At 43.5% G+C, this 27,954-nt stretch overlaps 2 protein-coding genes across 7 annotated transcripts; one reads left to right on the top strand and one right to left on the bottom strand.

Moving 5' to 3' along the window:
- Positions 1-683: 683 nt before the first annotated feature.
- si:dkey-106g10.7 (uncharacterized protein C11orf95 homolog) lies at positions 684-12,240 on the bottom strand. 2 transcript variants are annotated; one of them, XM_031290402.2, is made up of 5 exons: positions 11,674-12,240; positions 9,206-9,718; positions 7,253-7,612; positions 4,241-4,696; positions 684-1,577 (listed from the first exon to the last, which is right to left on the bottom strand). In XM_031290402.2, the coding sequence occupies exons 1-5, from the start codon at positions 11,795-11,797 to the stop codon at positions 1,084-1,086; spliced, it is 1,947 nt and encodes a 648-aa protein (XP_031146262.1). In that variant the 5' UTR covers positions 11,798-12,240; the 3' UTR covers positions 684-1,083. The 2 variants fall into 2 exon arrangements, with proteins under 2 accessions (XP_031146262.1, XP_031146271.1); XM_031290411.2 differs by having other exon boundaries at positions 684-1,574; positions 11,674-12,239.
- si:dkey-28a3.2 lies at positions 11,491-23,952 on the top strand. Of its 5 annotated transcripts, XM_035993805.1 has the most exons (8): positions 13,715-13,856; positions 15,544-16,661; positions 16,695-19,029; positions 21,180-21,884; positions 22,374-22,423; positions 22,516-22,577; positions 22,669-22,980; positions 23,588-23,952. In XM_035993805.1, exons 2-8 carry the CDS (start codon positions 15,643-15,645, stop codon positions 23,602-23,604), a joined length of 4,500 nt encoding a protein of 1,499 aa, XP_035849698.1. In that variant the 5' UTR covers positions 13,715-13,856; positions 15,544-15,642; the 3' UTR covers positions 23,605-23,952. The 5 variants fall into 5 exon arrangements, with proteins under 5 accessions (XP_031146230.1, XP_031146248.1, XP_031146239.1 ...); XM_031290370.2 differs by lacking the exon at positions 13,715-13,856 and adding an exon at positions 11,491-11,630 and having other exon boundaries at positions 15,544-19,029; XM_031290388.2 differs by having other exon boundaries at positions 13,714-13,856; positions 15,544-19,029; positions 22,669-23,007.
- Positions 23,953-27,954: the final 4,002 nt, after the last annotated feature.

The raw sequence follows: 27,954 nt of genomic DNA, 5'->3' as shown, positions 1-27,954 counted from the left end.
AGAGACGTAGTAGGAGCTGAAAAATAAATAAAAATATTTTAGATTGTTTTTTGTAATGTTGTAATTTCTTTTTGTTAAAATGGATTTTATGAAATTGACATCGAAAAAAAGTATTGTTCAGGAACAGGAATCAAAGTCACAGTATTAGTATCGGCACCAGTATTGAATTTCTTTGAACGATACCAAGCCCTGCTAGTGGGCGAGCTAACATGCTAGCTAGCCGTGAACATGCTAACGCTAGCCAGCCACAATAGCTCCAAGATTTCCCGGTCACAGACTCTGGTCTGATCTGACCCTCGCCTGAGGACCTCATGTGATGTCAGAGTCGCAGAAGTCAACTGTTTTCCGCCTCGAGACGCCAACCTGCCGTCTGTAGTCTGCTGGGGAACATTTCTAGTGCAAATTACTGACAACTTATTTCACCAAACACACAGTCTGATGAATGGAGGCCTAGGTAACTAATTTTCAGCCTTATGTTTTTCTGCCTCTGCTTGGACAATTATCAAGCTGTATTGGAAACTACTGAAACCCTTAACAGCATTTTAGGCACACATTTAGAGGGATCATCTAGCTACCTAGCAGGAAGGTCAGGAATGTTTTATTGTTGTTATTATAAATATTGTTTATTATTATAAATAATTTCCTAAATCTCACGAGGTCCTCAGGTAACACCGATCCTGTTCAGATAAGGCTTTAGTTTTAAATGAGCTGGGCTGGACTTTAATTTTTTTTTTTTTTTTTTTTAGGCCATGACATTTGTAGGTGGTTACATATTCAGGTTGTGACATTTCCTCTGTGGCAGTTGCTACCCGCCACTTTAGCCATAGCACACTCTCAGATTCAGATTTTTTTTTCAAAAAAGGGAAATTCCAGTATTTGTCAGCCTGGGTCTTATTCTCAGATTTTTCATGATACCATTTCATTCTGTACCTGCAATGTGGAGATTTGGGAAATTTTGAACAAAGTCAGAGGGCCGAGAATAAGGCCCTGTTGGACTAATACTTGAATTTATCTTTAAGAAAGAAGGTAGGAAGGCTGTTTCTGAACAGGGGCCGCGTGAGGAGCATCGGACGGAAGCCCTTTCTACGTGCCAAAGTGTGCTGGAGTGGGAGCCAGTTCGGTGTGTCCGTGGTCCTGGGCTGAGAAGCAGTCGTCAGAGTGGACAAAGTGCATGGCGGCCTGGTTGTAGCTCAGCAGGGCCTGCTGCTTCTCCTCGGGGCCGTAGTCCAGAGAGTGGGGGTGCACCTGCTGGATGTGCCTCTTAATGGTGCTGACCTTCAGCGTGGCCAGAGTGGCTCCGCACACCATGCAGATGAGCCCGTGTCTGCGGCAGTCGTAATCCATCAGGTACTCCATCCGCCAGCGCGCCTGGTAGTTCCTCCGCTGGTCCTTCCCGGGGTAATGGCTGTGTCGAGACGGCGTGGCCGCGGCGCTGTCGTCCCTCGCTCTGCCCTTCCCTCCGCTCACACGCTCCTCCTTCTTCACCATTTTGCTGTGTGTTCTGACATCAGGGGAGGTGTCCTCGTTGCTCTCTCCTGTGGTATTCAGGACATCGGCTTCGCTCGGGTTGATTTCTGCTAAAACAGCAGGGAGGGGGCTGCAGTAGTTAAACTAAATGAAACCACCTCACTCTGACACCCTTAGCCAAGAACTACTGACAAACAAAGCTGCCTTTCCTACATCAAAAGCTGCTATGTCATATTTTTGTATCTTAAAGTTGCAATATGTCAAGATTTGTATTTGCTTCATGTTGCACAGGTTAACTCTGAGTTTGGTAAATCTGCTTTCAGTTTCTATGCACCAAAAGCATGGAACCACCATCAATGTTCACTTAAAAGGACAATTCTGGTGCAAAATGAACCTAGGGGTTAATAACATATGTGTACCGAGTCAAACGTTCTCTGGGACATGTTTTCATGCTAATCGAATGCGTCTCTAGCTTTAAACAAGCTACCGCAAACCGGTGGTTAGCTGCTAACGCTAGCTTTCGGGGCACAGGGTAAATCGCTAATTTATACCACTAACGAGGCTCAAAATATCACCACACTTCCACAGTAGCATAATGAGGGTCCCTACATGTAAACCGAAGCATTGAGAACTTTGTAAGTGTACAGACAGTTTATTAAAAAGATAGATTATAAAGACAGTAGCTTTCATGTTTACATGTGGGCGCCATCTTGGAAAACAGTCATGAGCAGTCGAATCACGTACGCTGTGTTTGAGCTATGTTACTAGTTACAGGTTGCACGGCGTTCATCGTTCGTTCATCGTTTTTCCAAGATGGCGCCCGCATGTAAACATGAACGCTACTGTCTTTATAAACTATCTTTTTAATAAACTGTCTGTACACTTACAAAGTTCTCAATGCTTCGGTTTACATGTAGGGACCCTCATTATGCTACCGTTGAAGTGTGGTGCTATTTTGAGCCTCGTTAGTGGTATAGAAATAGCGATTTACCCTCTGCCCCGAAAGCTAGCTTTAGCAGCTAATGATCTTGTTTAAAGCTATAGTGTGTCTTTTTTGTCGCCCCCCATGAGGAATTCTAAGTAATGACAACAAAACTGTCGGCGTGTCCACATGATTTCAGAAGAGGTCATTATCTTCACTCGAGTTTCTGCACGAGAAAGTCGCCAGATGACACCAATCTTCTGAACATAGTCATACTGAGAAACACAGAGAGAGTTGTGTGGAGCTGATGGTCTTAATTAGCTTTGTAGCAACTCATTTAGCAATGGCTTGACTGTAACAGACGTTCATTAATATCAAAAAGTTACGTACTAAAGCTTTAATACTGGACCAATTTTTAAAATTGTTGTTTCCATCAGTTACTCCAGGTTGAAAAATACCTAAGTTACTCTTTAAAGAAAAAAACATACAATTCCATTAGGAAACACAGTGGATTCATCCTATTTTCTCAAATCATATTCTACTGTCACATATGGACACACAATTTGTATAGGTCGTAAATTCTCAAATACATGCCCAAATAAAAATTGTGCATTTGTAACCAGCCGGGTCGGTGTGCATGGCCTGCACCAATAGTACAGTACCTGTACTGCTCACATGGTAAATTCAGCATAAGTGACATTTCCACAGCTCTAAGTCATCAGTCACCGTGTCATTCTCACCACTCTGCTCTGAGCCTCGGCTTTTAACAAAAATGTATTCATTCATTAATTCTAATCACCTTCACTTTCCACTTTTTTTGCTGTTACTGCCATTGTACTGCAATGCGTCCTGTAAATTCTTTGCACTTATTATTTTTTAGACAAAAAGGTCTGCCAAATAAATGTAAGTGAAAAGCTTTTAATGTGAAACATCTGTGCAGGAAGTGTTGAGTTGTATTGACACTAGTCTGGCTTATCGGATGTAGAGAGCATTCTGGTCCCCTTCTGCTATCTCTGCTATCGCTTTTGAAAGGGCACCGTCACCTGGGGCCTAGCGCCGCCCAGGGCGGTTGTGATTGGTTTAAAGAAATACAAACAAGATAGTGTTTTTTTCCCCCTATAGCAGAATGATAATGGGTGTAGCCTATCTCTACAGTGCAGTGCTGATACATGGCTGTGGAGATAGGTCTGACTATGCAAGATTATATTGACGCTGGCTTAAAGCTACAGTGCGTAGTTTCTGTCTCCCCCAGAGGAATTCTACGTAACACTGTCGGCGCGTCCACATGATACAAGTCTTCCGTGAGTTGCTAGTAGCCAAGGAGGACACGGAGGATTAAAAAACATGATGGACTCTTCAGAAGAGGTCATTATCTTCACTCAGGTTTCTGCACGGGAAAGTCACCGGACGCCGAGAAATACAGAGAGAGTTGTGTGGAGCTGATAGTCTTAATTAGCTTTGTAGCAACTCATTTGGCAACGGCTTGAATGTAACAGATTAATATAAAAAAGTTAGGCACTAAAGCTTTAACATAGGTAAAAAAAAAAAAAAGCAGAAGCTTTTGGAATGAGACAGTATTTCTGTTAACGAGAGAGAGAGTGAGAGCAGCAGAGTGGTGAGTATGACAGTAGTGCTGTGGAAATGGACACGATTCTGTCCACTATAGATATGGAGGAAGTGCTCAGGGATAAAATATACTTATAAAACAAGGAAAAATAAAGAATGAAGCCATGTCTCTAGTGTAAGCCTGTTTCGACCAAAGGCCTCTATCTGCAGCTTAACTTCATAAACACCACTATTTAAGAATTTACAGTTTGCAGTAGTAAGTAACAGTGGCTAAAAGCATCTCACCATCTTGAATGTGCGTGCCTTCACTAGAATAATCTTTGGTCCAGGCGGCGGCCATGGCTTCCCGCTCTTGCCGGCTCAGGGTGGTGGTCTCGGGGTGACATTCCTGGATGTGGCGGCGGAAGCTGCTGACTTTGATTTGGTGCAGGACCTGAGAACACACCATGCAGTACGTGCCCTGGCCCTGAGGCCCGTAGGCCACCAGGTAGTCGAGGCGGAGCCGCCACGGGTCGCCCCCGCGCAGCCGCCTCTTCCTGGGCTGGCGGAGGGGCAGGGGTCCCTGCTGCGCCGCTCCGACACCTCCATCCTCAGCGATAAGACAAGGGTCCTGAGTTAAAGTGCCGTCACCCTCCGGGTACAAGTCACTGTTGATCTGGATGGCCTCCACTTCCTGAGCAAAGAGGTCCGCCCCGCCTTCTTTGGTGTTGGGCTCTGATTTGATTGAGTTTTCTAACTCTTCTGTTACGGGGCAGAGAAGCATACGACACATAACATACGACAGATTAGAAGATAAACAAAGATTACTTCTTCAGCATTTAACAACTACAGGTCCCATGAGGTTTTGGCACTGTGTGTGGGGGTCCATGGGAACTGTTGTTGAATTATAAAATGATAAAACTAAATACCGTATTGGTCCGAATATAAGACGACCCTGATTATAAGACCACCCCCTCTTTTTCAACACTCATTTTTGGAAAATTACTTCATAAAAGCCAAATATTGTTTTCATAAAGAAAATAATTGTATTTAAAAATACAGTAATTAATGGTAAATATTTCCAAGGCCTTCAGCCTTCAGCGACTGCTCTGGTAATGGGCATCCCATCGTTACGTAATCACACACTCTCCTGTCAATCTCTTGGAAGCGGCCGCTTTGAGGACCACGGTAAGATTTTCTCCGGCTGTTTGCATTTTTAGACGGTGTAACATCTCCATGACAACGCCTCGTTGCACTTCCGTTCTACTTCCGGCTTCTAGGCTTTTTGTAGCTGGATATATCATTTGTTGCATCTATGTATGAATGTAGATAACGTTAGTGATAGTGAGATGCTTGCTACAGTTACACTTCTAGTGATGAATCGGCGAAAAGACGTTTTATTTCACTGAGTCACGGCTTTGTTCTAACGCCGCTGGGCTCTCACTGTCTTCAGTCACTCTCTATCTCTCTCCACCGTATAACGTTACCGTGCTATCGGGACGCTCGTTGAGGCTCCGTCTAAAACTTTGCTTTTTCGACCAGCTGTTTGTAACATTCAAATAAAATGGATTATGGATCATTTCATTTCTATAGTTTATAGCTGACTTCTCTATTGGCTGCTGAAACAGGTGACGTCCCTTCTGCGACTTGAATAGCTGAAAGTCTAGACCCCGATTATAAGACGACCCCACCTTTTCAGACTTTTTTTCTAGGGAAAAAAAAACCTGTTTTATATTTGGATCAATACGGTAATCTTATCGATGATATTGGTGGATGCTGATGGAGCACACTGAGAAATTCCTAAAAACAAACAGACATGGACCGTGACCAGGAGGCAGTGTTGGAAGATTTAAGATGGTGACGGGGTGTCCAGGCTCACCCTGTTACCGTGGCAACGCTGATTCAGACAAGCAGTGATAATGAAGGGTTGGTGGGTGAGTTGACAGGTGGATTTGTGCTTGTGACGTCAATATGTTTCAAATGTCAGACTGATAAGACTAAAAGATAAGATGAGATGATCAAACCATACGTTACCTAGTTCTATAGACCTTTTTCACGGCAGACATGTTGACATGTCATAGTAGGAAAAGCACAGGTGTATTCAAAACCATTAAAAGGTGCAGTAGGTAAGACTTATAAAATTAACTTTTCTGTCATATTTGCTGAAACTGACCCTATGTTCGAGCCTGTAGTGCGATTTGCAAAAATCCACCGCTCCCTGTTCAGATGGACCAATCAGGGCCGGGGGGGTGTCTAACTGTGTGTCAATAACTGCTCATGCACACACATTCATTCTCCTTTGTGGGGGGAGGGGCTTAGGAGACAGTTTTGGGCTTTAGCGGAAAGAGGGGAGGGACTGAGAAGTTGTCGATGTTCAAATTTTTTGGCTAAGTCCTGGATCTTCACAATCCTACCTACAGCACCTTTAATGATGGCTGCATTCCACTTAGGAAAAACCCTGGTATTGTCCATGCTGACTCACTGAAATAGCTTACTGGGACACTTGATGGAATTGAGCCATCGTTCAAAATGTCTGCTGTGAAAAAGGTCCATGGATCCGCCAACAGTCACATGCTGCTATCCAGTTGTTTGGGATCAATCGCACGTTTTGTTTTTCACTGCAAATAGTAGGGGATTTTCATAATCCAACCGGAATTGTCAAGTCTTGCCTATTGACTAACCGTCGAATCATGCGGGTGGGGGCGACCGTCGGTCGTCAGATCATGAAAAGTGAAACTTGAATCTGTCATGGGGCGGTTGGATTTATTTACCTAAATATTTATCAAAAGCTTCAAGGATTTGCGACGAGACGAAAACGAGAACGTTGCAGGGAAAAGTTGCAAGCGCCCGCAGGACCAGTATATGGAGCGACCTAGAGAGAGCTAGCGTCGATAAAACAAACAATCGAGGAAATAAAACGTTTTTTCGCCATATCATCACTAAAAATGCAGCTGTAGCAAGTATCTCACTATCATTAACGTTATCCACATTCATATTTAGATGCAACAAAGGATCTCCAGCTACAAAAAAAGCCTGAAAGTCGGAAGTACAAAGAGTCGTTGTGCTATTAAGATGATACACCGTCTCGTCTCGCATTGGTGTAAACTGGCAGCTTTCAGAACGCTGCATTGCAAGTAGCTGCAAGTTTACACTCGTCCCGTCCAGAATCTTTGGTCTGAACTGGACTCTACGGCGCTGCGAAGATTCGACTGTGAGAGTGCCAGTCGAATCAGGCTCTTTCGATCGAAGCATCGAATACTCGACTATTCGGGGTCTCTCTCTCTAGTATATAGTGTTCTGTGTGCCTTCTGTTGTTACCGTGAGTCTGAGCCCAGGCCTGCAGGATGCAGTGCTTCTCCTCGGAGCTGTAGACCAACGAGTTGGGGTGGGTGTCCAGCACGTGGCTCTTGATGTGGTCCAGGTGCAGTGAGGGCAGTTCTCCTCCGCACACCATGCACAGCAGCCGGCCGGCCTCCGCCTCGTACTCCATCAGGAACTCCTGGCGGAACCAGGCATGCAGCGAGTCGTTCAGGTAGCGTTCCAGGGTCCGGGCCGAGGGCCCCGGGACGTCCTGCTCCTCCTGTTGGGGCTGGGGGGCTTCACCCTCCTCAGAGCGGGGAGACAGACTGGGAGGTTGTTGGGGCTGCTCCTGGGGTGTCACAGGTTCTGGGGGTTCTGCTGTATTTGGAAAATATGAAACAAAACAACATTAATAAAATGTTCTTCTTGGGTATCATTGCTGTTGGCCACAGTTTTTTTTTTTTTTTTTTTTTAATGGTGAAAATGTCAAATTCTACTTACAGCAGCTCTTCAATGTTCTTTTAGATATATTTTTTATTTAATGTATGTCAACTAGGCTTACGTGTTACTGGAGCCAGAATAATCAAGGCATTCACCACTATATGGAAACCACTATATGTTGGTCTTAAAAGCTTCACAGCTAAACTAGAATTACCGCCTTGCGGTTGTATCCCTCCTCCAACAAGTCAAGTTGCAGTTTACATCCATTTTTGTCCAGACTTATATAATACATGTAGTAAAGACTTTGAAGCAATGTATTAAAAAGGTATTAAGTGTATTTTTTGGCAAAATGTGGATGCTTCACACACATCGTTAACCCGGCAGCACAGAAGATCTAAACAGTCACCACAGTTTCAAGTTGGGCAGGAGAAGTGTCAGTATCTGTACCAACCAAATGTCTCCCCTTCTGTTCTGTGCGTGAAGGTGTTGAGTAATGGCCAGAAAAGTGTTTGTGCAGAACATTATGATGTCACAGTGAAGTTGACCTTTGACCTTTTGGGGATCAAATGTCATCACTTCATCATTTTATCCTATTAGACATTTGTGTGAAGGTTTGTCATAATTGGCGTATGAAGTCTTGAGTTGTGGCCAAAAATGTGTTTTGTGAGGTGACCTTTGACCAACAAAATCTAATCACTTCATCTTTGAGTCCAACTGGACGTTTGTACCAAATGTGAAGAAATTCCACCAAGGCGTTCCTGAGGTATCATGTTCAGGAGAATGGGACAGGCGGACGGACGGATGACGGACAGACAGACAACCTGAAAATCGATTACTGGGGCCGAGGCATAAATATGAAGTCGCTGTAGGTTAGAGAGACATTACTTTATTGTGGCTATACTCCCCCACCTCTTCTGTTTACAGCTCAGATAAGGTAACAAGGTTAAAAGGTGTGTGTGTGTGTGTGTGTGTGTGTGTGGGGGGGGGGGGGGGGGCTTGGACTCTAGACTTCTGTACACTTATAGATCCTGGCTACTGCCCTGCTTCAGACTTCACCAATGCCAAAGTTTTCACTTTTGAGTGAACGACAAGACTCCTGGCTACATATTTATAACAACAGAGCCCATCAAAGCAGTATTGTTTTACAGTCGAGTTGGAAATCTCAGATGTCAGATTTCCCCAAAAGTACATGAACACAGAATAATAACTGTTTTTGGCTTTTTATTTTTTGTAAGTGAAGCTCTAGTCTTTGCTTGATTTGCCTTACATGTGCTCATAACTTATATTACCATAGTCCAAACTTTAAACGTGATTCTATTCTGTGAATTATCTCTTGTCATGTAAAATATATAACATAGGGTACCTCAGAACAGTCATGTCCAGGCACAGTCCTTCCCTCTCCAGCCCCGACACGTCACCACCGAATCATTACATCATCGTCTCATCCTCATACACCACCATGCCAAGACATTAACTCACACTGCCACCAAGTGTGCGATTTAGAAACTTCTTGCCAAGAGTCCTACCCACCGGCAGCATGTTGGTCTGAGTCTAGCTGCTCCTCTTCTTCCTGAGGTGAAGGTCCAGCAGCAGAGCTGTATAGCCTCTGACCCCCCCCCAGGCTCAGGTGGCTCTCCCAGCCCGAGCGGATCACCTCCTTGTCGGCAGCGCTCCACAGCAGGGAGTCAGGGTGCTTCTGTCGGATGTGCCTCTTGATGGTGCTGAGCTTCAGGGTGGCCAGCGAGCTGCCGCACACCATGCAGATCATGCCGTGCCGCTGGGGGTCAAAGTCCATCAGGTACTCACTGCGCCAGTACTCGTGGTAGTAGCGGCGGTGGTCGCGCCCCGGGATCCGGCTCAGGCCTGGACGCGAGGCCCTCTGGACCCTGGGTTTACGTCCAGAGGGCCCAGGGGCCGGGGAGAGCAGTGGGTGGTCCGGCCCCTCTGTGATGTTCCAGTAGCTGGTGCATGGAGACCGGACAGGTGTGACCATGCCAGCCTCTGATTCCTCCTCACCGTGGCCATTGGCAAGACCGTCCTCTTCTGACAGAAACAAGAGAGAAAAAAAGATCAATCCTGGTATGGTGTAGGGCCGTCCTCGATTAAAGAAAAAATTCCTCTATGCAGGAAAAACCCTGAGTCGATTTAATCGACACATCTGTAAAACTGAGTTTCTCCACAAGGAATCGTGTAAAAAAATGTAAAAGCATCACTTTAAATCGTGTGCTTACCAGAGATGTGTTCATAAGTTTCTTGGAAATAAGTAATTCAGCATTAAAAAAGCATAAAAAATGACTAATCGACTTAAGAAATCTTCGTCGACTTATCGACTAGGAGGAGGCAGCTCTAGTATGTTGTCTGTTTAGATATGTTTATGGCAGCTAAATATCTGCAGGCACATGTAAATATCTTTATAATAGGATCTGACTGGAATCATTATGCTGTGTTGTTATGTAACATGAGGCTGTAAGTGCACACCGCTTCTTAGCTATATGTAGACAGTTTCTTAAACTGACATTCTCTTTGTTAATTGTTTTGTTAAAATGTTTAATTATAGTGACTTAGACACTGTATCTAATCTGGCCAATCCACTTGATCAGGTGTACTAGCAATGTATGTAGACCTAAAGGGACAAGAAATTGCAGAACGGGAATATCAAAGATATGTTTGAGTTCATTTAGAACATAGTTTAGATGGTACGCTGTAAAATGTCCCTCTCAGTACATATCTTGTTCACAATCTTTAAAAAAAAAAAAAAAAAAAAAGCATTTAAGAAAGCCACATATAGGGCTACATAATGGTTTGTGCTTATATCAGAGGTCTGGGACCCCTAAGGGGTCTTCAGAGTTGCTGCAGGGGGGCGGCCGCCAAATTATTGACGGTTTAAAAAAATAAATAAAATATGTCTGAAAATATGCATTAACATGAATCCAACATATTATTAGTAAAGATATATTTTTTTTAATTTACACAACATTGATGATAGGCTTACTGACCTACAGCTAAGGTAGAGTGAAGCTTCAGGATTTACTGTGCCACATTTTATCATTAAAACATGATCTAGGCTATAAACATATGACTATGCCAATCATTTTTTTTATTTTAAAAGCTTGGTAATAAATGCACCATAAAAAGGTATGCGTAAAGGCTTTAGGCCGCCCTACACGTTATTGTAGGTCCAGTTTAATACGCAACTAAATTTTATACAATATATGTAGTAGGGGGGTCTCTTTTTCAGCTAAGGGGTGGCTTAAAAAACGTTGAAGACCCCTGGCTTATATTAAGAAAAATAATAGGCTACTGGCCGCTATAACCATTCACATAACTTTGATATTGGCCACAAAAATCTGTATTGGTCAGGTTATATCTGTGTGCTGATCAAACTGTGTAGTTTCCCTAAATGTGGAACTAGCCTACTGCTTATGTTGTATGTAAACTTTGTGTTTAATTTTGTTGGTTGTGCACAAGTCTCTCTTGATTTAAATTGCATCGTGAGAATCAGAGAAGGCAACCTGTTATAAATAAATGAGAGATGTTCTCAATAGTTTAAGCTGTCATTGTTTGGTTCGTGATAGGCTAATCAAAAGCTGCAGCTCAAAGAGCAGTTTGATTTGTAGCACTCTTGTTTGTATAGGCTACTGTTCAACACGTTTAAGACAGTTGTACGTGCTACGTGAAGGAATTATCATGTTACGTATTATCTAATAGGGGCTATTTATTCCAATAACCAATTTTATTATTGTTTACTCATTGGTATGAGGCGGCCTGTGCCGCCGCTGTCCACTGGGTGGCAGCTGTGCGTCTCGGTCCGCCTGCCTGCGTGCTGTTGAGCCTTTGTTTATAGGAGCCACAGAGACGGAGGGGCCATGCTGCTCCATGGCATTGTCCCTGACACGGATTAACTGGCTGTCTGACAATGGCCGTGGCTCTGACAGCCACGCAGTCCCACTTTGCGGTGAGAAACACACAGCATAATAACACGTTTTTTTTTTCTTTACCTCCCAAGTCACTCTCCTCTTGCGTCGCTTCCTCCTCACCGCTTATTATTAATGAGAGCAGCTCAGGCTGCTCGGCACACCGGAGGTCCACGGGCTCGCTTTCCCCCGATTCTTTCTCTTCCATCACTGGCCTGCCCGCTGTTTTAATAGTGGCTAGTGTTCCTCCTTCCTTCACTGTATCGTAGCGCTGAAGCGGGACATGTCACACTGACAACACCGTGTTACAACAGTGACATGTTCACACCGCTCGGCACCGTTCGACACGCATCTGGCAGGCGCTCTATAACGAGCCCATCGCTGAGGAGCCCGTGCTCTACGATGCCCCCCCCCCACGCGCCCCGCACGGGAGCCAAGTTAACTTTTCATATAATCACACAATCATGTATTCCGCTGGCGAATAAAGCCCGTTCCTCCGTCCTGCGCTGTGTGGGAGCGCCTCGGCGCAGGCCTCTAGTAATGTATTTTAAGGCTCTTGCTTGTCTTCAGGGTGGGGAGCCGGACTAGGGGCCCCTGGGGCTCCTTAAGGGGCTCCTGGGTAAATTTAAAGAGACAGTAGCAGCGTCGACAATGCACACCCACCCCGGGGGGGGGGAGCAAACGGAGCAGCAGGCGCTAATACTGATAAGCTGCTAATACTAATGCTGTTGTTCTCACAAAATCATGCGATAATAGAGGTGGTTTGGTTCGGTAAAGCATCGGTTAAAACTCAAGGCGGGTCCATTTCAAATCAGGGCCCCATGTTCAGGCTCATAATATGTTGTGTTGGGAACCCCATAGCCTACTTTTATTTTTATTTTTTATATAATCCTGTTTTTAGTGTTGTTTTTAACAAAACACATTGTGGGTCTATACCACAGAATAACCTGCGTTATTATACATAGGACTGAAACTAACAGTTATCTTGATTATTGACTAATATTGCCAGTATTTGCTTAAATAATCAATTTATTGTTTGGTCAAGAGCCCAGCTGACACATTTAAATAGCCTGTTTTGTCTGAACAATAGGCTAGTCAAAAACCCGAAATATTTAGCCGCTATCACAGAATACCAAGAAAACCAGCAAATATGCGAGAAGCTGGAGCATAGAACATTTGTGGCACAATTTGCTTTAAAAATGGTCGCCAACTAATTTGAGCGTTTCGACTCTAATCATACATTTCCAAGTGTTATTTGTTGCTTTTGGTTATATTTAAATTAAAACATGTCCGTTTATATCCAGACAGTAGGCTACTTGTGCTGATGTATTAATGGATAATAGTTATACATTCTCTTATTTTATGTTATTTGTAGCTATTCAAATTATACTGAAATTAAAACATTGTAATTTTGTTGGACATTGGAACCCAAGGCCCACCCCTCTTGAAATAGATTTTGAATACTATTTATGAAGAGATTGTTTTAAAATGTTTTATTTTTTACTACTACTACTTACAAGCCTACTACCACTGGTACTACACTGGCCTACATATACTATTTTTTTCATCAAACGTGCCTATTAATGATACAAATTTGATCATTGCGGATATGATATAAACCACAAATCACACTGTAGCCCTATCCCTGATGGTTCTGCACATACATTGAGGTCATCTGTAGAAAAAGACAATAAATCAATGGACCTTTGTCCAGCTGCTCCAAATTGGAAGAGACTAGGCTATATGTTATTGCAAGCTTTATGTAGCTTAATCTCTGTGCATTGTCACTGAATGTTCATTTGATTGGTTATGGAATTTGCGTGTCCTGTCCCAAATTTCACTAAATCTTGAAATAACAAATGAGTTTAGGCCTAATTAGCAGCCACTCAGTCTGATGTTGTGACTCGTGGACGTATTAGCTCGTAGCTACAATTTTGTTGAATTCTTTTTCATACACTTTCTTAATGGCTTCAGGTTTGAAAAGGAGGGGGCGTTGTACTGTCTCTGTGTGTCCACGCCATAGAGTGAACGCGCGCACGCACGCACACACACACACACACACACACACACACACACACACACACACACACACACACACACACGCACGCAGAGCAAGCATCCAGGTCCCACATCCTGGTACTTTTCAGCGTTGTCAAGGCAGCCTCAGAGCACGGCTGGCTGGCGGAAAGTAGCTGCAGTGTCCTGGCAACATATCTGTCCAAAAACGTTCACAAAAACTGTCCCGGAAAGTTAGGTGTAACTAAAAGGTATCGGGTATGCATGTTTTTCTTCCACATGTTATCAGGCGTCCTGCTTTACGACAGTAATTCGCGGGTTTTCTCGCTTCTTTTAGACAGGCAGCAGACTCAGACAGGCGCCCGTCCGTGTGGACAAGAGGAGGAAGAGCTTGTCCATTGTGCCGCTGAGAGACAGCGCTTTAGTCACGATTTACGCCCTAATGTTGCAATTTGTTACTTCGTTTTTGGATGTATTTGGTAATTTCGCTTCCGCTGGGTCGCTTCGCTACGTTTACAATCAAATAGAAGCAGAATAAAGAATAAAAATGGCTCTCGACAGATATAATTTGTGATAGAGAGGGACAGGTTTAAAGGGACAGTGTCACTCAGCTTCCTTCCTGGTTTTTGTAGCTAACACATTTTTACCTACATGTAGGCTACGCGACGCGTTTATATCACCAAATATGCTGTGGGATGGAAATGTTTAATATTCATATTATATGCTACATTTAATTGCTTAGACAACTAAGATGTGCTCACGTGTAAATCGTGTTGTGTGAAAGGAGACGGGCGCCTTAGTTCATATGCATTGTCTTTTGATTAGCATGTATTTCATAAACAAGCGTCACTGGAAATGGGAACATTTCCATTGAGTCAAACATTTTTTTTTTAGTACAGAAAGAGTAAATATGGATAAGAGTAAAGTCACAACACAAGTGAAATGAAGTGAAATGTCCTAAACCACATAGGCTTTGTGAATCCATTGCATATGAAATGTTGATATACCACATGCACTGAAATGTGATTTCACATGTGATATAAAATCATGAATTGGTGTTTTCATATGCTGTCTTACATTTCAAGTGTGAAATATCTGATATATCGAATATCATGTGGCTCTATCGTGTGAATTCATCACATGTGCTTAGATAGGATTTTAATCACATCTGAAATATTCACACGTTAGATTGATGTTTTTACATGAGACGCTGTACATTTCACATGCAAAATATTTGAAAATCCCTTCATCGTGTATATTTTACATGTGTGTGCTTTTGGTTTGATGATGTCTCGATAACTGTTCACTGACAAGATATCTAATGCGATCCAGTACAACATCTCTTCCACATATTCTATCTTTACCAAGCTATACTGTTCAAACTTTCCTAGAGGTGCTAATTCAACCATGTGTTTATTATTAAGGGCGATGGTGGTATTGCTGTTGTACTGGACTGCATTATGTTGAAATGTGGTTCTAATATTCTTCCCCACTTCATGTTTTTAAGAGAACTGAAATGATAAGTCAATTAATCGATTAGTTTATTGACAGAACATGAATCACCAACGATTCTGATAATCATTTTACTTACTAAATACTTAAAATGTTATGGTTTCAGCTGCTAAAATGTGACAATACTCCCATGGTAGTAAGACTGTTGGTCAAACAAAACAAGACTTTGAATACGTCAACATGTGCTCTGGTCAATTGTAATGAGCATTTCCCTTTGATAAAATAGCCAACATTTTATAGCCCAAACGATTAATCGATTAATTGAGTAAATCCTTGGCAGACTAACAGATAATGAAAACAATTGTTGCAGCCCTAATATAAAGTTGCATTAACCCCTTTCTGACAGTGTCAACAAAAAAGGAACATTCTAATTGTCAGGTTTATTACAAAGTAAGATGCAACTAAGACTTGTTTTCTGTTCCTCAGGACACCTGCATACCGATGTGATGTCTAAGAGATTTGACAGCTGCTCGGCAGAGCAAAGCACCTACTGCTGCATCATATAGGAGGACGCCATGGGTGTTAATGGCAGTGAGGATTCTAGACTCAGGGGACGAATTGAATAAGCGCGACAAGGAAGAGCCAACCAGTTGGATGAGAACTGATGGGCTGTCCGAGCTGGCGATGCCAACTACAAAAGATAAAAGTGGTTCGACGTCTCACCGCTACCGGCCTGCGTCAGAATATGATGATGCCACCCTCACCCAAAAGAGACAATACTGGAGAATCAAGAAACGAGAGCAGAGGGCCCGACTGACAGAGCGCAGAGGAACGTCAACACAACACAGTCAAGGGGAAAAGCTCCGACATCTACGTGCCCCTGCGGTGGTTAATTCCACTTTATCCGGCTCTTTTGCTGCTTTCTCTTCTCCTTTGCAGAGTAATGATGACTCATACAAAACAGTCAATGTCTCTCCTGCATCACAGAGTGGAAATGCAGTTGGGGGTAGGTCAGTTGAAGCCACCGAAAACCAAAAGGAGAAGTGGCTCCGTACAATGAAACTCAACAAGGTCTTGCCTCAGTTGCCAACATCATGTTCCATCTCAGCCAAAGCTTCGAGGGACAACACAGCCACAGTGAAATGCCTAACAGCAAGGGGTGCTGTGAGCAGAGCCGTTACCTCACTCACACCCATTGGAACCCAGCTGAACACCCGTTCCTCAGTGCCTCCAGTCAGGATGACCAGAACTACTAACGGCAGCTCCGCTAAAACAACACCTCAGCCATGTGTGTCTATGCAGGGGTCATCCGTCCCCAAAACGCAACACAAGGCACAAGTTGCATTACGCATTCAGCCCAAACTCTTACCCACCAATGTGACCACAGGTATGATTCACGTGTCTTCTCCATGTGTCCCAGTTTCTATTAAAACAGAGGGGAAAACAGCGAACACAACACCTCAAAGTGGAACAAAGAGTGCCTTGGTCACCCTGCAGAGGGCTAAAGGTGTTAGCAACTCACAGTCTTCCCTGGAGTCAGAGGAGCAGAGAGCAGCCAAGCGCAGAGAGCAATGGCGGATCAAAAAGCGAGAGCAGAGGGCAAAGCTGGCAGCTCAAATAGCTAAAGCCAGAGAAAGGACGCAAAGTGCGGAGATGACTTTACAGAGGCAAACGGCACAAAAACCAGGACTTGCGGGCGGCACAATTCTTCAGCATCTTCCATCTCAGTCATTTTTGAGAGGGGCAGGCCAGAAGCAGTGTCCTCCTCGGGTCAAAACTTCAGTTACATCTGCCAAAAGGGGAAATTATGACCTGCAAAGTGGGGCAGCAAGTTTAACTACAGTTAACCTGCAAGCAGGTCAGATAAAAGTACAAACGCCACATAGGACGCCGCAGACAGCCATCACATGTGGTGCTATTTCCGTGAGAAAGCTAGTGGAGTCACAGAGAAAGCTTCCAAGTTACATACATCTTTCCAATGTTTCCCGAGGGATCGCACGATGTAAAACCCCTAGACAGAGGTTTATCGAAGCCCAGAAGAATTTCCTAAATCAAAGAAACATAAGATGCAAATCCCCGTTGCTTACTTCAGTCTTTGGTACCAGAAATATCCCCCAAATTGACCCTAACGACACACCTGAGCAAATAATAGCCAAACGGCGAGAGTACTGGCGGGTTAAAAAGCGCGAACAGCGAGCTAAGCTGTCAATGGAAGTGAAGGCTCGGTTGAAGGAGAGGGACTCTCTGATGCGAAGAGTGAAACGTTACCAGAGAATCCTAGAGGAGATGAGGAGGGCCAGAGCACTGGCCCAATCAGCAGGAAGCACCCACACCCACGCCTCTGAGACCATTGGAGGGTTCATCAAAGAGGACGGGACAGTGACCATTAACATTCCCCAGGTTCCTACAGATCACAACACAGCAGCGCACAAAAGTGAAGAAGAGTGTCAGGCAGTTTCTAATAATACCCCCATTACAAAACCTCAGCATCAACCCAATACTAAACGGAGAGGTAGTACACCCATTCATGTAACCCAGCCTCCCCCTCCCCTCTGCCCCGCTCAGGTGAAAGTCTCTCTTCCTTTTGCTGGACAGTCGGTCAACAACCCTCCAGGACTGCTGTCAATCAGACCAAGGACTCAAATTGAAAGCACAACTGTTCCTAATTTACACAAGTTAGCAATCCAAACTGTTAGTCAGCTCACTCTCACTCATCCTCAAACCCCTCAAAATGCCGTTTCTGGAGGATCGACAGCAGGGTCGAATCTCGGTGGCTGTGTCATGAAAATGGCCATCTCAAGTAGTGCGCCATCACTGTCGGCACTCTCTCTGGATCCAGAGTTGACAGAGGAGGAGAGGATGGCAAAAAAGAGGGAGTACTGGAGGATAAAGAAACGAGAGCAGCGAGCAGCTCGTGCTGCTCGATTGAGGCAGGGTGTCTTACTAGCGAGGGCCAATGCGACTCTACAGAGGAGGAAAGCCCAGAAGCAAATAGCAGTAACCACTGGACCACTAGGAAGAAGTCTTACTAACCATTCAGGAAATGCACAATTTCTCCCCATAAACAGTGTGCCGCTTGCACCACATGCAAATGAGATAAAACAAGAGAGTGAGTCTATGCCAGCAGTTGACCTAAATTCTCAACCAGAACAAGCCATCTGTCCAGATATTAAACCCCCAACCTCCCCATCACCACCTCCAGCGTCTCAGCCAGAGCCTGACCTAGCTCTGAATGCAGACAGCCAAGCTACCACTCTGCTAGCCGTGGCCTCTATGAAGAAACTCCTGGAAGAATCACTTAGCACAGTGACAGAGTGTAGAAGTGTGCAGACTGGCATTAAAACAGAGTTAACGGAAGAGGCCTCAGAGCAAGAGATAAAGCCAAATTTACCTCAGAATGAGGTGGCTCCTATTGCTACTGACTTGAAATTGGAGATAGAAAGCTGGCAGCCAGATACTGATGCCTTGTTACAAGCAGGTCCACCAAGCCCTCATCTGAAGGACTCATCCCATAGTAGCGAGCCACTTCCACCTCTTTCCACGTCCAACGAGGCAGTCCTGCATCCCACTTGTGAACACTCATCCCAAACCCTTTCGAAATTCATAGTAAACCCCTCCACAGAAGCCTCTGACAGCCCATCTTCACCACGCAGAACCCAGAGGCTTCGCACCAAAAAAGCAGGCCATCAAAGCTGCTGTTCCCCAGAGCCGCCAAAGCTACATCACCTACCCATGGAACAATTACAACCACAGAGACAACACTTTGAACAACAGCGTCAGGCACAAGAACAACGCCAAAACAGCAACTCAGTCAACAACAGTGTGGTGACCGAGCACAGCGGTGGGATCAGCCTGCAGAGGAAGAGAGAGTACTGGAAGCTGATGAAGAGGCAGCAAAGGGCCAGGTTAAGGGCCAGGCATAAAGAAAGACAGGGAGAATGCAGCAGTCGGCTTTCCCAGAGAAACATTCAGGTGATGGGACACATGGGAATAATGTTAATTTAGTACCAACTGCAACATGTAGATGCTGATACATTGTGTTGCAGTGTAACAAATAGCCGATATTGTAATAAGTAGCTAATATTTAACACGCTAGCTTGATACAGCAGTGTTTTGCATTTATTCGATTGAGTCTTAGGGCGCTTTCACACCTGCCTCGTTAAGTTCGGTTGAATCGCACTAGACAGTTTGTCCCGCTGGTGCGGTTCGTCAGGGCAGGTGAGAACGCGGCATTCGCACTCAGGTGCGCACCAAAAGCGGACCAAGCAAGCGTACCGAGACCTTCTGGGAGATGTGGTCTTGGTACACTTTCAATCGAACTCTGGAGCGGTTCGTACGTGATCCGTACTCGAACCGCACCAACTATATGTACTCCGCAAGTATGTCTCCTGTAGTCAGGTGTGTTTAGCAATCTGTGATGCAGCAGAGCAGAAAACTGTAGCAGCTTGCAGTGTTTCTATCACAGAAATAGACAGCGGTCAAGCTCGCCGTCCGTCACTCGCATCTCCGTGGTCAAACCAGCTGCCATATAGAGGAGTGGACGTTCTTTCGTGATTTGTAATGCCGCATTTTGGTACGCTTGGATTTTTTCAGGTGTGAAACCAAACCAAACCGAGGGAAAACCGCTCCAAGTTTACAAACTCACCAACTGATTCGGACCAAAGCAAACAAACTACAGGTGTGAAAACGCCCTTAGAAAGTCAAAGTTTAAAAGAAGCAATGATCAAGGACTGTACAGAGCTAAAGTCCTGCTCACTTTGCTAGCTAGCTTCTATTGCATTAGCACGTGCACGGGAGCGTGTCTATGTTCCCCTCTTTGTATGAGACTGGGGAACATGGGATCCTATGTTCCCCGGTCTGTTACTTTTTCCACCATTACTGCCAAATTCCCTGGCTAACCCTAACCCTAACCCTACCGTAAAGATTGATAGATTGCGGGGAACATAGGACCCTTTTCCAGAAAATGGGGAACATAGGAATGACCCCCACGTGCACTTGTTCCACCTCTCTTTCTAAAAAGCTAAAACACGAGTACTTCAGCATTTGAATTATGACAAGCCTTAAAGGGTGATTGGGTTTATGAGAAGAGTCCATTCTAAAGACCCACTGATGTGGCATTCACAACTTTGCAGTCTGAAAATTTCCTAAAGCTCTGAGTTCTGTTTTTAAAACTGTTGGAGCCTGTGGGAGTTACTTTTGACATTGTTGTTAATAATTACTTTTGTTGAATACTCTTTTCATTTTCCTAGCATGACACTGAAATGTCGACAAAAAAAAAAAGGGAACACGACAATGTCTGTTTTTCTTGTTAGTCACCTAACAACAGTGATCTCAACCCTGAGACCACTTGAATGCCACACATACTGTGCACTTGTTGTTCCATTTGACAGCAGCAAAAAAGATGAGACTTTCACAATAGGATAATGGCTATGACTCATAGGATATGTTGTTTTTGAATGCTAACAGTATACTAATCAGTCTTTGTTAAAATGACACGCTATTCAAAAGTTGCTAGCCAGTACGGTAGTAGTTACCCGTTTAGGTCAGGCAATGGACGGAGAACCCCAGGAACATGTTTTAGCTGTGAGAAAAGCTATTGAAATACAGAAATTTGAATTACAGCGGCTAGCTGTATGGATATGAGTAAGAATGTTTAGTTTGTTGGGATATTAAATTATCATTAATTAAATTAAACGGCAAGCTAACTTATGGGAAAACACACATTTGTGGCCAGAGTTGTGGGTGACCCTTAAATAAAAACACCACTACTGATAGATAATGAACCCTGATTATACTGAATCCATAGCATCCAGTGATGCTAAAGATATCAGTGCCTGTGCCATTAGACTTGTTAGTAAGCATAAAGAGTTCAGATTTGTAGGTATGGCCAGTGCCCTCTCCAGCTGAAACCGGAGTCATTATACTGCACACCTCTGTCTGGCATTTCACACTTGAACAGCAAAAATAGAGAGGAGTGTGACTAGAGGGACCTACTTAAAGCTAGGGGCAAACACATATGTGCATGTTTCAGAAAGATTATTGCCCTGCTGCTGTATTTAATTATGTTCATTTGTGAAAACCTGAGATTAATGATTTGTTCATGTTGTGTTGCCGTCTTTCAGACTCCAGGTCTCGTTATTATCAACACTGTTAAGGGTGTAAATCCTCCAGCAAAGCCAGCCCTCCAGCCCAGGCCATCCATTGCTTCTCTGAGCGGAGTAACCAGCATCCCCGCTGTCCTGGTCGTCAGCCCTACAACAAGTAATGCTGAACAGTCACCTGACACACTCCAGGTCAAATTGCCCGTCACCAGTGTCTCCTGTTCACCCAGAAGTGAGCAGAACCACATGAACGTCGGGCTTTCACAGATCGTGTCCAACTATCACGGAGCTCACGGTAATCAGCAGCAAGCAATGCCAGGTTCACGAAAGTGGATGTCCAGAGGCACAGATGTAGGCTCAGCCCCCTCCCTCCCTACTCTGAAGCCCCCAGACAACCCACTGTCCAGCATCAACCTGCAACCCATTGACCCCTGTCAAATTCCCAATTCCCCCCTCAGTCCAATCAAAACCCCTTGTGCTCAACTTCCGAGCCACACACAGATGATCCAACCTCCCACCAAGCCGGCACCTGTAACCCCCATGGTTCCACCAAAGCCCATGCCAGGAGAGTCTGAGGAGGACTTTTTGAGGAGGAAGCGGGAGTACTGGAGGATAAAAAAGAAGGAGCAGAGAGCCAGGAAGGCCATTCGGGACAAGGGAATCAACCCACTGAGCGCCGCCCACAACTTGAGGCCCATCCTGCCTGCTCAGGACCTGCAAACACAGGTAAGAGCTGCACAGGTGTATATAACAACGTGTTTCAATGGCTCTCTGTCTAATTATTATGTTCATATTAACCCTTGTGTTGTCTTCCCGTCGACCATGCAACTTTTAGTTTTTCTGGGTCAAAATTTAAAATGAAAACGTTTTTTTCAACGTTTTGGTCGTCTTTTTTGACACATCGATTTTTTTCTACCCTTTTTGACGTTTTTCTCATTCTTTTTTCGATGTTTTTGAACTTTTTAAGACATTTTTGTCAATTTATTCAATGTTCTTTTACCAATTATTTTTTCAAATGCTATAAAATTTAATAAAAGTTCAATGAAAGTAGTGAACTGATCATTCATAATAATTCATAAATATTCTCTTTGCGGGTTCACATGTCTGTTCACAAATCATGCACATTTTGATTCAAGCATAAGTTTGTTTATTACAATCTTTATTTTTTTCTCAAACCCAGATTTTTTTTTCTCTCTCTCTGACTAATCCCTGTAGGAGTCTGGCGCGTGGGTGAGCTCCACTGAGGAGTCAGAACATCTAATGAGGTGGGAAATTTTGTATAATTGACATGGAATTAGTTGAGCTGCCAGCTAGATGTGGGATAATACCGAACGTAACTATTCCGTCTCTTTTACAGCACTTCAGAGGACACTGACCCAGGATCCTACCCATTCGCAACTTACACAGCACCAGCAGAAGGTAACGTATCAACTATGTCACTTTGAACTAAAAGGAATGCACATTAGGATGGAATGGCATAAAACATTTTCTCTTTAAACTGTCTGTTCAGATGAGCTTCTGTTCGCTGACTACGAGAATAATACCGGCGAGGATGGTCCCGTCTCAGACGCCGTGTGGAGGAACCGCTACCTCATGGACTACGATCCGCTCAACCAGCTGCTGGTGTGCATGGTGTGTGGGGAGCTGCAGTACTCCCACAGCCTGGAGGGAGTCAGGGCCCACATCGACGAGGCTCACCCGGACACCCTGAGCCTGGAGCCCAGAGAGCAGCGGCAAATACTGGAGGCCTGGGACGAGCAGGTGTCCCAGCGAGAACGCTTCTTCACCAGCCAGCTCCGGCAGCACAGCGGGGCCCTGGCAGGTACGGTATGACTGCAGAGAAGGCAAGGTAGATGCTGAAGTATTGTTTATTGATATGTTTGTTGGTTCAATAAGTGAAAGGAAGACTGATATAATTAATAAACAACATTTTGCTGTGCTAGTATTAGTCCAGCGGAAAGTACCTCAGTCAGACTGAGTGAGACTGTACCTTTTTGAAGAAGAAATAACACATTTTCCTTTTTAACAATGAAAATTTGAACTTTTTTCAAACTGGACCCTATTTCCCTTTAATCAAATTCATTTGTTGAAAATCTGCGGAAATTTCTGCGGAATTCTGCGTCTGCAGATTCCATGTGGTCAGTCACTTTGCTGAATTTATGACTTTTCTTGACTTGGATGTCACAGTGATGCCCTATATTTTTGCCCTCAAATAAAAAACTTTGGAAAAACAACCTTCATTCTATATAGCTGAAGGATGTTTTTGTCTTTCTAATCCTATAAATGATCTCATGACCTCAGGTTGGGGGCGATGAGCGCTGCCCTTGGCCTAGCTTCTGGTTAGGCTGTATGTAGCAGAATCCTCAGATGCTGTTTGTTCACCTCACTGCCGTTTTTTCTTCCGTTTACCTATTGGACTTGTTTTGCAGAAGCACACATGAACTGAAGAGCAGAGGAGAGGACCGAAGAGAACGGAGCAGGAGAGAAAACCCCTACTTTGTCTTATTTATTTATTGTAAATTTATCAATTTGTTTACCTTCACCTTGAAAGAGAATGTTGTATATGGAGCATTCACCCCGAAAAGCAGCTTTACCTCATTTCCTACCAGGGTTGTAATGTGGGTGCCAGTATGGATTTTTTTTTTACATTGACACTATGACAACTGAGACTTTGTAATACTTTTTGAAATATTTAAAGGAGATCGTCAACATTCTGGGAAATGCAGTCTTTGTACTAAGCTAGGCTAAAAGCATCCTGGACCTATCTCTGTAATAAACACACATATAAAACTAATATTGACATAATTTTCAAATTCTTGCTCTACTTCCTTAAATCTTTAATTATTCCTTTAGGTTTGGCCGTTTTTCAATTCCAATCGGATAGAAAGTCTGGAAACAGGGCCCCCGGTTAGCTCACCTGGTAGAGCGGGCGTCCATATATAGAGGTTTACTACTCGACGCAGTGGCCGCAGTCGCCGCAGGTTCGACTCCGACCTGCGGCCACTGCGTCGAGTAGTAAACCTCTATATGTGGACGCCCGCTGAAAGTCTGGAAACAGCATTTAGGCCATCATAGAATAATAAAACCCTTCCTTTTAACAGACTTTTGCTGAATAGCAGCCACTGTGGCCACAAGTGGCAATTACAGGATAATAGCGATTTCCCTAATATCCCAAAATTCAGAACTCAGTTGTTTTAAAGACATGAGAAGGTGACCTGCCTGAGAGCAAGCACAACTGGACCACATGTGTTTACCTCTCTTTTACTTTTAGCAATGAAAACATTCAATTCAATTTTATTTATAGTGTCAAATCATAACAAGAGTTATCTCAGGACACTTTACAGATAGAGTAGGTCTAGACCACACTCTATAATTTACAGAGACCCGACAATTCAAATTCAAACATTACATTTTTTTATTGGCGACATGCTAAAACCTAGCCCTACTTGTGACCTCAGCACTCCATATGTAGTCCAAATCCACTACGTTCCACTTCCAGGATTGCTCCAGAGCGCAGGACATTCCGCCGGCAAAATGGACGCTGGCGGACATTTCCATTTCCTTCAGCTTTCTTTGTGTTGGCATTAAACTCCGGTCTATGGGTTAGGGTTACCCAGGACTATGTTTAACTGCTCCTCAGATCTCTGAAGGGTAAATCCAGACACCTAGCTAGACTATCTGTCCAATCTGAGTTTTCTGTTTCACGACTAAAACTACTTTTGAACGTACACATGTTCCACCAAAACAAGTTCCTTCCCGAGACTATTTAGCAGCGGCTCCGTGCGGAGCTTAGCTCCACCCAAAACGAGTGTGATTGGTTTAAAGAAAGGCCAATAAACCAGAGCATATTTTTCTCCCATCCCAGAATGCTGTGTGGACTAGCCAGACCCTCCTCTGCAGCGCTGTGGAGGAAGGTCTGGCAATGCGAGACTATTCCATTTTCAATATTTTTTCAACATTTTTGTGATTACACCCAGAATGATAAACCGTTTCTCTGTTGCAGAAACAATGATGACATCCTATATTTCCCCAGACTGTGCCACTCTGCTCAACTCCTCTCCTTCACTGCACTAGCCATGGCAGGATAAAGCAGTGGCCAGCGCAGCTTGTGAAATATTTAACTCAAACATTCTTTCTTGTGGCCAAACATTTTATAATTCTGGGAGGAAAATAGATATCTGCAAGATCATGAAAATACAACAGGCAAAAGTAATGTTTTGATTTTCCCATAAGGTTTGCATGGTTAACTGTGGGTAACCAAATCACAGAGTTAAAGCTTTAGTGCGTAACTTTTTGATCTTAATGAACGTCCGTTACATTCAAGCCATTGCCAAATGAGTTGCTACAAAGCTAGTTAAGACTATCAGCTCCACACAACTCTGTGTTTCTCAATATGACTATGTTCAGAAGATTGGTGTCGTCTGGCTACTTTCGCGCGCAGAAACTCAAGTGAAGATAATGACTTCTTCTGAAGAGTCCATGTTTTTTTAATCCTCCGTGTCCTCCTTGGCTACTAGAAACTGCGTGGAGGGGGGGTGGGTGCGCGTGCGCGATCACAGAAGGCTTGTATCATGTGGACGCGCCGACAGTGTTGGTGGCAGAAACTACGCACTATAGCTTTAAGGCCCGGTCACACCAAAAAGTGGTGAAATGTATCTGCATGTCTTTTTGAAAATCGTAGTGTACCTTTAGCAGAAGTAGAGAAGGCTCATAAAGTAAGCCAACATGACTCAGTGATGTCTGTTACACAGCAATATCTATCTAAACATTTGCCACCATAAGCTACCAGTCATACCAGACCAAGTAAGACTGAATCAGCAAAATGTGTGAGTGCACTGAATTAAACAAGAGTGGGGTTTATTGCTTATGAATCCAGCTTTTATTTTGTAAAAAGGAGCATTGGGTTTTTTCTTCTTTTAAAAGTTACACAGTCTTGCTTTTAAATCCAGAGCGTCATTAACTTTTCGGAGCCAGTGACCCTCCTAATCTTAATCGGTGATAAGCCAACTGTGGGATAAACTACTGCTTTCAAACGGAGAATTAATATACATCAAACAATGTCAAACAAACAATTCAATTCAATTTTATTTATAGTATCAAATCATAACAAGAGTTATCTCGAGACACTTTACAGATAGAGTAGGTCTAGACCACACTCTATAATTTACAGACCCGACCATTCCAGTAATTAAATTATGTATCAGCCAGCACAGACACATACAGCACAAGAGTTCAACATTTATACTATAGTTCATTTGGTAGAGGTGACTGTTGTGTATAAAGTTTGTTGCTTGCTTCCAGGTCCCACACTCTTCCAGACCCTCATTAGTTTATTAGTTTCTGGATTGTTGCATGTGTGTCTGGAACTGTTCCACAGGGTTTTATATGTGATACTGCACCATGCTGTTCTTCTAACCCTGAACCTTACATATGTTCCTCGATGACAACTTTTTGTGTTGAGACAACTTTTTGTACAACTTTCTCAACTGTGTAAAAAAAACCTACAGTTCCTATCACCCTGTGATGTAAAACATGGAACCAACCCTCTGCACTGTAAATATACACTAAATACTAAAGTGGTTATGAGATGCCAAATTTTTCTTTGACTGTGCTGTTTCACAATAGTTTGAGCAGTTTTTTTTGTATTCATAATTTATTGAATCTCTTATATACTGATTATTGATTATTAACGACGCATTATTCATATCATATAGAGTTCCGTGTTAGAGAAGTTTCTCCTTTGTGAGTATCGAGGATCCAAAGGCTTTCCTGCATGAGTAGTAAACGATGAACAGTTGTATATGAGATATGAACTCTGGAATGCATTCCTACGTTTTTTTTTTTAATGATTTTTAAGAGTAAAATGCTGAAATAATGTTGTGTTTGAGCACAGCTGCACCACAGTGTAAATAGCTAGAAGCGACCAAGCTATTTTACCTTCTGAGAATGTAATTCTGACTATGACTTGTTTACCAGTTTAAAGGGAATGTTTAAATGATTTTTCAGTAATAAACCTTTTCTACCTTTGGGCTTATTCTTTGAGACATTTTTTCACACGTGAATTATTTCTTTTTTTAAGATGCAGTAGGTAAGACTTATAAAACTAACTTTCTGTTATATTTGCTGAAACTGACCCTATGTTCCAGTAGAACTATATGAAGCTGGTAATTAAAAAAAAAAATCCGGCTCCTCAGGCACCACCTATAGCCTGTAGTGTGATTTGCAAAAATCCACAGCTCCCTGTTCAGATGCACCAATCAGGGCCAGGGGGGGGTGTCTAACTGTGTGTCAATCACTGCTCAGGCACATGCATTCATTCTCCCTTGTGGGGGGAGGGGCTTAGGAGACAGTTTGGGCTTTAGCAGAAAGGGGGGGAGGGACTGAGAAGTTATCAATGTTCAAATTCTTTGGCTAAGTCCTGGATCTTCACAATCCTACCTACAGCACCTTTAATGTTACAGGATGGCTGGATAAAAACGAATTGCTCTCGCGTTAGTTTCTTTTGTTTGTTCATATATTTTTTGTCAGTTTTTAAATTGATTTGCGATTAGAATTTTGGAAAACATTAGTCCCACAGTTGTGGGACACAGAATTGTTAAATACACGTTAAAATTCAAGCAACAGAGGCCAAAATATTTAGATTTTTAGCAAGCAAAGTTTATTTATATAGCACCTTTAACAGACACCAGTCACAAAGTGCTTCACAGTCAAAAAATACAACAAAACAAAATAAAATCCAATATAGTCAAGCAACAAAGCAAAGAGATAACACCAGACCAAAATGTACAAGAACAAA

Source organism: Sander lucioperca, chromosome 17 (assembly GCF_008315115.2).
Source record: "Sander lucioperca isolate FBNREF2018 chromosome 17, SLUC_FBN_1.2, whole genome shotgun sequence".
NCBI classification, from domain to species: Eukaryota; Metazoa; Chordata; class Actinopteri; order Perciformes; family Percidae; genus Sander; species Sander lucioperca.
Note: the sequence above shows the minus strand (reverse complement) of the source record. Positions and strands in the feature narration are given on the sequence as shown.